This window comes from Oncorhynchus mykiss, chromosome 3 (assembly GCF_013265735.2).
Source record: "Oncorhynchus mykiss isolate Arlee chromosome 3, USDA_OmykA_1.1, whole genome shotgun sequence".
NCBI classification, from domain to species: domain Eukaryota; kingdom Metazoa; phylum Chordata; class Actinopteri; order Salmoniformes; family Salmonidae; genus Oncorhynchus; species Oncorhynchus mykiss.
The window spans coordinates 21845684-21857080 of NC_048567.1; the positions used below are offsets into that span (position 1 = coordinate 21845684).

The window sequence follows — 11397 nt, forward strand, 5'->3', positions numbered from 1 at the left end:
GTGTGACAGTGTGTCTGATATCCAACTTTCCACTAGAAAGTACTGGATACACAAGTGATTTTATTATAGCTCCATCTATCTTACCATGTATTGGTTTTACTCCAGGTTTGATCCATTTCCTATCAGATCGGTGAACTGAACTAATGGCCAGGTAGGCTTATTGCACTTAAGGAAAAACCACAGAAATGTCACATGTGAACACATGAATGTGTTCCAAAAACACATGCTTTCATGTGATCTTATGTGAAGTTAATGTGACAACATGTGAAACTACCCATGTGAAAACGTGATCATATGTGAAGTGTTCCAAAAACACGTTTTCACATTTGAAATGGAATGTGAAATCATGTGATTTTCCACATGTGAAATCATGTGAGTTTTTTTGTAAGGGAGTCCATAGCCAGGAATTTCTACAGCCAAGATAGCCTACCTATCAATAGAGACACGCCCATGGTTATAAAATAAATGAGCGAGTGCTTCAAGTCCAGCATAGCCATATCCTATCTGTCCGGCAGCAGCCACACCCTGTTGTCTTAGAAATAGACTAAAACGTCAAGTCATTTCAGAGACCTCTCCTGTCAAGCGGATACGAAACGGGACTATCAGGTGCGTTTCATTTCATTATGCTGTATAATGGCATACATTGTTGGGGAAATATATATTTTTTAACAATATAAATCTTTGATTTCTGCAGTTCGTAATTGTGTTTAATTTTGGAAAACGATATGGTGGTAAGCCACACAAAAAAAAAAATGGTTTCCCTGCGTTTTTTCACATGGAGGAATCTCAGGAATTAGTGGTGGGCTAGACTGTTGTGGGCAACATCACCAGTGACGAGAGGACTTTAGTCTGTAGAGTCAGGTCGGGGGACTATTTTCTTGCTCTGGCCAGATGTTGAGTTTTGTGATACGCAAGCAGAAATGACACAACGCCGACATTTAATTTGTATAGAAGAGTATTAGGTCCAAGTGAAGAAAACAAAGAGCAAGGGGTTGCGTTACTTGGATTATATTTGTTTTGCAAGCTAGTACTTTAAAAAAAGTTGTAAAAAATATTTATAGAATAGTGGCAAAATTTCGTGAATAAAGTGGCAATATTTATAGAATAACGTCGCAGTTGTATTTCAAGATTAATGTAGGGGATTTGGTTAAGTGCGGTGGGTTTGGTGTAGAGGCATGCAGGTGTGTGTGTGGGCGGTAAAAAGTCGGGGCAAAACAAACAAATGGCCATCAATTTAATTATAATGCACTGGTTCAAACAGGCGTCACTGTCACACTCGTATCAATCTAATGATCTAATAACTCGCACGAACAAGCACGCACACACACACGCCAAGTATCCCTCTGCCTCTTTCAGACTATGCATACACTTCAGAATCCATGGTGCATTATGAGAAACAAAACAACTTTCTTGGCACTGTCACTAAACGCGAAGAGAACTGGGGTTGAGTCCCTATAGTCTGCTCTCCGAATTCGCTACGTTCTGCTGCGTAGCCTAGGGGAAAACCTTGCAAAAATCTGTGCATAATGGGAACTATTAACGACTTTATACATGGTGCTTTACTAATGGTACTATTTCCTCCTTATGACAACCATATTTCTAACGATAAGCTAGTAGGCTACAGTATCACACTCAATAAAACGAATTGTATTGGGATCCTGGGTACCGGGGGCTATGCGTGTGTCTGTGTCCAATATCAAACTGCTCTCCAAATTCGCTACAACACCGCTATTTCCAGCAAACTATAAGTCTATAGCGGCCCATTAGAGTACCGTAATCTTATAGTGGGCAAGTGAAAAGTAAATGATAGGCCTATCCAACGGCTGCGGGAGGAATGGACAATGAAGCCAAGGTTTTACGCAAGTGTCTGTGGGAGGAGGCAACTCAAGGACATCTCATGCATGTGTAACGGATGTGAAACGGCTGGTGGTGCGCGGTGCGCGGTGGTGCGCGCTAAATAGCGTTTCAAATCGGTGACGTCACTTGCTCAGAGACCTTCAAGTAGTGGTTCCCCTTGAGTGATGGGAGCGATGCTTCCTGTTGTTGATGAGTGCAGAGGGTCCCTGGTTCGCGCCCGGGTATGGGCGAGGGGACGGTCTAAAGTTATACTGTTACACATGCAAACCAGCTAATCTGAGGCACTGTTTGAATATATTCATGGTTGGATTCTTCCTTTCTAGAAATAGTCATTTGTCTAAATATAGGCCTATTAGATACATTATAATAGGCTATATAGAAATAATCACTGATCTGACATTACTTGTTTGGTAGCCTAGCATAATATCTCCTTTCACTATCCATCTATCCGTGATGTTTTCAATGATGGGAGGAATGAAGAATGCATATCCCAAAACAGAGACATCATCTCCGTTATAGGCTATTTGTCTCAGCTATACCGCCAATTTAGGCTACAACTTGTTCACTTTATAGAGGCTGGAGGCTAGACCTGTTGGTTGTTAGATTATAATAATGGAACGTAAAATTACTGTCGCAGACGGGGCTTTACCCAAAACTCTGCCCCGTTGCTATGCACGGTCCATGACAGGGGGTTGGCCTACTTATAATAATATGTTTTTTATGTGCTAAAAGAGAAAGGATTTCCTTGTTACTAAAGCCAATTCTAAAGTATAGTTTCACCAGGTCATCTAACTGCGGGCAATTCAATGGTGGCACGCACAGCAACAGGGAGTCACTGAGACATTATTCTCAAAATATTGCCACTTAATTTTCGAAATTTAATTTCGACTTTATTCTCGAAATATTGCCATTTTATTCTCGAAATATTCCACTTAAAAAAAATACTATAGTAAAAAAAAATAATAATACAAGTATCACCAGTTCTCTTCACTTATTCCTAATACCCTTCCGTACGCTTGCGACACTAGAGGGCAATGAAGTAAAGTATATTGGATGGACTTCACCGACCATTGTGGCCCTGTTCAAAAACTCTTTCTATTTCCTCCCTCCTTTCCTTTGGTAATCATTGATTTGTTTGTGAATTGATACATGAAGACAATATTTATATTGCATAAAATATCTCATGTCTGTAGTTTGGGTACCTGATTTATCAATGGTAAATGTATCAATGCAGAGTTGGACAACTGGACTGCGGGACAGTGGATTCGCATTGAAACGTGAATCTGAATTTTGTTATCATGGCATCCGGGAATTATCATGAATAAATCCCTGCTAATGTGGCCGATGTGAAATGGCTAGCTAGTTACCGGTGGTGCACGCGAATAGTGTTTCAGTCGGTGACGTCACTAGCTATGAGACCTAGAAGTAGTTGTTCCGCGTCTTTTGTGGAGCGATGGGTAACGAATCTTCGTGGGTGACTGTGGTTGATACGAGCAAAAAGTTTCTGGTTCGAGCCCGGGTTCTTAAAATAAAGTGGTGACCCTAACTGAGGGGGCAGACTAAAGTTTAACTGTTACACTAACAACCAATCTGCATCAGGATTCAAACAACCTGTTTTATTATATATAATTTCACATTTGAAATATTTGTATACATATTTTATATACAGTTGAAGTCGGAAGTTTACATACACTTAGGTTGGAGTCATTAGAACTCGTTTTTCACTCCACAAATTTCTTGTTAACAAACTATAGTTTTGGCAAGTCGGTTAAGACATCTACTTTGTGCATGACACATGTCATTTTTCCAACAATTGTTTACAGATGATTTACAGTTTACTGATTATTTCACTTATATTTCACTGTATCACAATTCCAGTGGGTCAGAAGTTTACATACACTAAGTTGACTGTGCCTTCAAACAGCTTGGACAATTCCAGAAAATTATGTAATGGCTTTAGAAGCTACTGATAGGCTAATTGACAACATTTGAGTCAATTGGAGGTGTACCTGTGGATGTATTTCAAAGCCTACCTTCAAACTCAGTTCCTCTTTGCTTGACATCATGGGAAAATCAAAAGGAATCAGCCAAGACCTCAGAAAAACAATTGTAGACCTCCACAAGTCTGGTTCATCCTTGGGAGCAATTTCCAAACGTCTGAAGGTACCACGCTCATCTGTACAAGCAATAGTACACAAGTATAAACACCATGAGACCACGCAGCCCTCGTACCGCTCAGGATGGAGATGAGTTCTGTCTTCTAGAGATGAACGTACTTTGGTGCAAAAAGTGCAAATCAATCCCAGAACAACAGCAAAGGACCTTGTGAAGATGCTGGAGGAAACAGGTACAAAGTATCTATATCCACAGTATAACGAGTCCTATATCGACATAACCTGAAAGGCTGCTCAGCAAGGAAGAAGCCACTGCTCCAAAACCGCTATAAAAAAGCCAGAGTACGTTTTGCACATGGGGACAAAGATTGTACTTTTTGGAGAAATGTCCTTTGGTCTGATGAAACAAAAATAGAACTGTTTGGCCATAATGACCATCGTTATGTTCGGAGGAAAAAGGGGAAGGCTTGCAAGCCGAAGAACACCATCCCAACCATGAAGCACAAGGGTGGAAGCATCATGTTGTGTGGGTGCTTTGCTGCAGGAGGGACTGGTGCACTTCACAAAATAGATGGCATCATGAGGTAGGAAAATTATGTGGAAATATTGAAGCAACATCTCAAGACATCAGTCAGGAAGTTAAAGCTTGGTCGCAAATGGGTCTTCCAAATGGACAATGACCCCAAGCATACTTCCAAAGTTGTGGCAAAATGGCTCAAGGACAACAAAGTCAAGGTATTGGAGTGTCCATCACAAAGCCCTGCCCTCAATTCTATAGAAAATTTGTGGCCAGAACTGAAAAAGCATATGCGAGCAAGGAGGCCTACAAACCTGACTCAGTTACACTAGCTCTGTCAGGAGGAATGGGCCAAAATTCACCCAACTTACTGTGGGAAGCTTGTGGAAGGCTACACAAAAAATTTGACCCAAGTTAAACAATTTAAAAGGCCTTCTACCAAATACTAATTGAGTGTATGTCAACTTCTGACCCACTGGGAATGTGATGAAAGAAATAAAAGCTGAAATAAATCATTCTCTCTTCTATTATTCTGACATGTCACATTCTTAAAATAAAGTGGTGATCCTAACTGACCTAAAACAGGGAATCTTCACTGGGATTAAATGTCAGGAATTGTGAAAAACTGAGTTTAAATGTATTAAATGTAAACCTCCGACTTCAACTGTATATATTACATGTCAAATAACCCCAACACTAATTATGACTAATCTCAATTTTAGTTACTCTGTCACTCCCATCATGGAAGCTCTGCTGAAGTCTATGCATAATACCTCTCCCAAAGCAAATGTAAGTGAACCAACATCTCCTTAGTCTGAAGAAACTTTCTCCTCATCTCCTCTCCTTCATCTGCACTAAACTAAAAAGATAGAATGGCTAAACGCAACATGACGGAACCTAGACAGTAAATGTCAGTGATAGAGGTTTACTGTAGTGACTCAGTGACACCACCCCTCTCTCCCCTGTCTTGTCCAGTCTCATGCGATGTGGTGGGGTACACTGGGCACTGTGCGACCCTTCCCCAACTTCAACTCAGAGAAGGATGCCCGCGAAATTCAAACTGCCTTGGAGAGCAAAGGTACTATTCAAGGATGGAATGTCCGCTAATGAAGTAAATCACTACCATAGCTCATTGAAAACAATTTGTTGCCTAAGAAATTCATCAATCTGATAGTGTGAATGTTTGAAGTAGTTAATATTATACATACATATTGGATGAGGCATTCAAAATATGTGTGTGTGTGTGAATGTATTAGCCAGTGACGTGAACACTCTGGTGAGAATCTTGACCAATCGAAACAATGCTCAGAGACAGAGCATCGCGGAGTCCTACCATAACCTCACACAGAAGGTAACTATCAATACTGTTTGAAACACTATGTGGATCTGTCAGCCTAACACTTGTGGATCTGTCAGCCTACCTATTGACTACTTTTACATCTATAAGGGGACTGTGGGAAGGGATGTGATATATGGCATTGGAACCCAGCCCAACAGTCTCTATCTACCCCTCCTCTGTAGGAGTTGTGTCCTGCCCTGAAGAAAGCTCTGTCAGGGGGGCTGGAGCAACTCATGCTGGGGCTGATGATGACCCCCTCTCAGTTTGACGCCCATCGCCTCAGACAGTCCATGGAGGTGAGAGCAGATCACCTGTTATTTCAATGATCATTGTAATAAACATGTAATATATGTTAATTGTATTTTTAGGTGTGTAATTGCTGTATGTACAGTAATGTGGTTTGAATGAATGTGTGGGTCTTTGTGTATGGTGTGTGTGTCAATGAATCAGTGTTGTAGTACTCAAGCCCAGGACTCGGACTTGACTCAGACTCAAGTCACGATTTTCATGACTCGTGACTCAACTCGAACTCGACCAGTGGTGACTTGGACTTGGCCAGTTGTGACTTTGTTGTCAGAAAATCTCTCATTTGCATAATTTAACAACATCAAATGTTAGATAGCTGTATTATCTATTTAGCCTTACAAATGTGCAACACTGTAATGATATTTAACTTTAAAAAATGGTTTGACAGCTACTGTTAGCACACCAAGTGACTCGTGACTCGAGTATAAAGGACTTAGACTTCGACTCGGACTCGAACACTAGGGATTTGGGACTTCACTTGGACTCAAGATTTAGTGACTTGGCTACATCACTGGAACGAATCACTTTAAATGTGCAATTGTTTGCTTCAGGGTATTGGTACAGACGAAGAGAGTCTATTGGCTGTGTTGTGTACCAAATCACCACAGCAGCTTAAAGATGCCACTATTGCCTACAAACAGGGTGAGAATTACTGTCTTTGAGTAACACACATGCACTCTTGCAAATATTTGCATAAACACACACACACACACACACACACACACACGCACGCACATACACATATATATACACACACACACACACACACACACACACACAGAGTTCCCTACTGTAGTCTTATTCTGCTTTGTTAACAGAGTTTGGACGTTACTTGGAGAATGATCTTATCAGTGAGACTAGTAAAGACTTCACTAAGCTGGTACTGGCCATACTCAAGGTACTGCCACTCTTCTTTTAGCAGATTCTCGTTCCGGTCTTAGACTTGGTTGTCTCAATATTGCAATCTACGTAGAGTTCACTAAGAAAAAAAAGGTGCTATCTAGAACCTAAATGGGTTCTTCGGCTGTCCCCATAGGAGAACCGTTTGAAGAACCCTTTTTGGTTCCATGTAGAACACTTTCAGTTCCAGGTAGAACCCTTTCCACAGAGGGTTTTTACATGAAACTCAAAAAGGGTTCTACCTACAACCAAAAGGGTTCTCTTCTGGGGACAGCCGAAAAACCCCTTTGGAACCCTTTTTTTCTAAGAGGGAATGCTATATAGGCATAGTAAGTTAGCGTGCCGTGTCAAGTTTTCACCCCCCTGCACAGAGTAAGCTGTATAGTTCAGTCAGTGAAAAATAATGTCCTAATTTGAACTAATTGAAAGGTGCCATTTGTGCTTCAATACCAACAGAAGGAGGAGCTGAATTCAAAGGAGATGGTTGATTATCAGCTCATTGACCAGGATGTTAAGGTGAGTGTTCTTCTTCAAAGCCCCAAATTACCTCCAGAAAGTTCCTCCAATTAGGCAGTACTCTTGATATCCTTTGTGTGTGTGTGTGTGTTTGTGTGTGTAGGCTCTAAATGATGCTGTGAATGGTAAGAAAAAGGACCCAGCCCCCTGGATTCAGGTGTTAACTACGAGAGACTCAAACCATCTCAACAGAGGTAACAAACAAATCTCTCTTTTATCCGTTCGCTGTCTCTCTTCCTAGCCCTAGTATGGCTGTAGCCGCCATTACCACCCTCCACACTCTCTATCTCTCAGTGCTATCCAGGTTGGAGGATCTGAGAGGGGAGACTGTGGATAAAACAGTACAGAGTCACTTCTCTGGGGACCTGAGGCTTGGCTTCCGCACTCTGGGTAAGACATAGCCTTGTTCAATTATTTTGTTGTTTGTTTGTATTTTACCTTTATTTAACTAGGCAAGTCAGTTAAGAACAAATTCTTATTTTCAATGACGGCCTAGGAACAGTTGGTTAACTTCCTTGTTCAGGGGCAGAACGACAGATTTTTACCTTGTCAGCTCTGGGAGTCGATCTTGCAACCTTTCAGTTACTAGTCCAACTCTCTAACCATTAGGTTACCTGCCGCCCCACAATTGCTCTGTGCTAGACTAACTTTCAACTTCTTCAAATGCTCATGTGTGTTTGTGACAGTATGACAAACATTCATTAACAGTATTTATTGATTCTTTCCATCTGTAGTTGGCTCCATCCCAAGCATTCCTTTGTTCCTGGCCCAGCGGCTACACAGCAACATTAAGGTAAGTTTAATTTCATATGATGGTCTACTCCACATTCTGTTACTATGACTACTCCAGACTCACACTGGCTACATGACTATTCGTGTTGTGCTGTGAGGTGTAGTTGGCAAGTGTAGTGAGCATTGCAATCTTGTAAGACTATCGATTTCTGTGCCTTTGTGTCAGGTCTTGAGGCAGAGTCTTCTGTAAACCAGGTTCATTCAAATTGTGTATGTTTATTGTGTATGTGTCCTGCAGAAAGGCAGTTTAGTGCAGGGGATTCTTATCAGCCACAGTGAAGAGGACCTCCTCTGTGTGAGAATCGAGTATCGCAAACTGACCAACATTTCACTCTACTCTACATTGCAGGTGAAAACATATGCACCCACACCAATACATTGAATACTCATTCTGGAAGGTTTGTAGTTTGTAACTCTGTCATAACTACGTCCCACTCTCTCACACCCACAGAAAGAATACAAAGGGGAGATGCAGCAGGCTCTCCTAGCCTTGTGTCGATCTGAAGACCTGTAAAGGAAGAATTCCTTTTAACCTACACACAGTATTGTCACACTGGTATAATGGGATCAGAAGACAGGTGCAGGAATGCGTAATAGGGTTTTTTATTTATCCAAATTACAGCGTGCCATGTACAGGCACGGCGACGGCGACCAAACAAACACTATACAAAACACAGGGTTGAGACCCAAACAAAAGAGCGAGGAGTACCTTGAATAAAGACACAATCACACAATGATTATCACACGGGACGAGACCCGTAATCATCTGCACAATATACGTGGCACGAAATCCAAAACAACACAGCACAGGTACTCACACGACCAACGGACATTGGAACAATAAACGACAGGACAATGGTGAACAAAGGGCACACTTATACAATTACTAATCAACTGGGAATAGTGACCAGGTGTGCGTAATGACAGTTCTGGAGGGATCTGTGACAAGTACATATTATTTCCGTTGTTGTAACCTAATAACTGGTATTGTGTCACTCCATTAAACAATTTACACGTCTTTGATATTTCAGCACATTTTGCCATAATTTGACCAAGTCTATTACACCCATAGTGCTAACTATTATGAAGTGGTAATTTGCCTTAAAGTAAACGAATTTCAAACATCTCACACCTTTGTTTCTACTTCTATGAATATCATCTAGTGTGTGTGCGAGTTGGTGGGGAACAGGGCCCAGGCGCTTCATATTCTAAGTGTCTCTCTCCCTCTGTTTGTCCTAATCCCAGGTCAATGTCAGCCAGGAAGTATTAATATCCCTCAAGCATCTCATAGTTAGCATCTCAGACTCCCCTCATCCCCTCATCCCCTCCCCACCATTACCCACCCTCCCACCATGACCAAGGGCTGGCTGGGCCTATGGATTGTCAATCAGTAAAAATAGAAGCACTTTCATCCTATGGCAGTGTTTCCCCTACCATTATATAGACAAGGCACCCCGCCCCCCCAATTATGATGTTGCCACTCCGAAGCTCCACAAGAGGTGTCACCTGATTCAATCGGTTTTAATCAGATGTGATTGTAACATCTACTTCCAACTCACACTCTGAAACACGTAGATCCCCTGAACGCAGCTCACTTTCCACCCCACTTTCCAGCTCACACTCTCAAACACATAGATCCCCTGAATGCAGCTCACTCTACAGATCCCAATTACCTGAATTCTGATCACCAATTCACACACCTGTATGTCAATATCACACACTATTTAGTTCAGTTCTTTGCACCCCATTATTGTGAGGTATTGTTTGTTTTGTGACACACTTCTATTCGGAGCTCTGTTTTTCCCATAATGTAATGTGCCCGTGTATGATAGTTTTTGCCTGCCTCACTAATGACACCTTTTGCCTATTCCCTGCCTGTACCTTAGCCTGTCAGATTTCCTGTTATCAACCTATTGCCTGATCTCCCGGACAACTTTACTAGCCTTTTCCCTGCCTGTACTGTTGCCCTTTTGGACCCCTGTGTATGACCTTCTGCCTGCCCCTGGACCCAGCCACCTGCCTCCTCCTGTGTATGACCTTCTGCCTGCCCCTGGACCCAGCCACCTGCGTATGACCTTCTGCCTGCCCCTGGACCCAGCCACCTGCCTCCTCCTGTGTATGACCTTCTGCCTGCCCCTGGACCCAGCCACCTGCCTCCTCCTGTGTATGACATTCTGCCTGCCCCTGGATCCAGCCACCTGCCTCCTGTGTATGACCTTCTGCCTGCCCCTGGATCCAGCCACCTGCCTCCTCCTGTGTATGACCTTCTGCCTGCCCCTGGATCCAGCCACCTGCCTCCTCCTGTGTATGACCTTCTGCCTGCCCCTGGACCCAGCCACCTGCCTCCTGTGGTATTTTACAATAAACACCTGCTGTGCCCTGCACTTGAAACCAGCTCTCTGTCTCCTATCATGTTCATTACAGTGATGTTGGCAGCCTTGGATTTTTGAGACGAAGTATTTGGATCCTATGAAGAGATGCATCAAAAACCACATGTAACTGTTCCTTAATAATGCAACTTTGAACTTGTACAAAGTTGAAAACAATAAATAATAGAAGTTAGTTTTAAACATAAAAGGATTGACTGCTGACTGGATCATGAAAATAAACACTGGTTTGTTTCACGTGATGGGTCCCAGGCAAATTCCATAAGTTTAGTTGGGGTCACATTATTAAAAAGTTGATGAAACACTGGCTAATTTCTTGTGCGTGTGTGTGCGTGCAATGTCCAGCTATTGAAAAGGGACACCTTGACAGTGAATGAATGTCAAGATTTCAGCTTTGTCAACCAACAGTAAATTGTCTCCCCCCTCCACATTGAATGAGCTCACCTTTGAGACCATGTACATTCTATATCAGGGACTGTCCTTCTACTTACGCCATTTGATTCTTGTCCATTTTTTGGTCTCACCTTCCTCCACATTTCTTTAATCTCCATTCCTCCGACTGATTTACAACTTACAATGACTGTGGTTTCTAAACTGGGAGACATTTATTAGTAGTAGTTCATATTTGGGGGTGGACTTTAAGAGGGGATGTTTCATGTCCATAGTAGC

At 42.2% G+C, this 11397-nt stretch overlaps 1 protein-coding gene across 1 annotated transcript; it reads left to right on the forward strand.

Annotated features, from left to right (window-relative positions):
• Positions 1–448: 448 nt before the first annotated feature.
• Positions 449–9472, forward strand: LOC110513614 (annexin A2). The gene is made up of 13 exons (XM_021593387.2): positions 449–606; positions 5211–5277; positions 5464–5566; positions 5745–5839; positions 6010–6123; positions 6685–6775; positions 6952–7031; positions 7490–7549; positions 7653–7743; positions 7844–7939; positions 8284–8342; positions 8580–8690; positions 8793–9472. The coding sequence occupies exons 2-13, from the start codon at positions 5230–5232 to the stop codon at positions 8853–8855; spliced, it is 1011 nt and encodes a 336-aa protein (XP_021449062.2). The 5' UTR covers positions 449–606; positions 5211–5229; the 3' UTR covers positions 8856–9472.
• The last annotated feature ends 1925 nt before the right edge of the window (positions 9473–11397 follow it).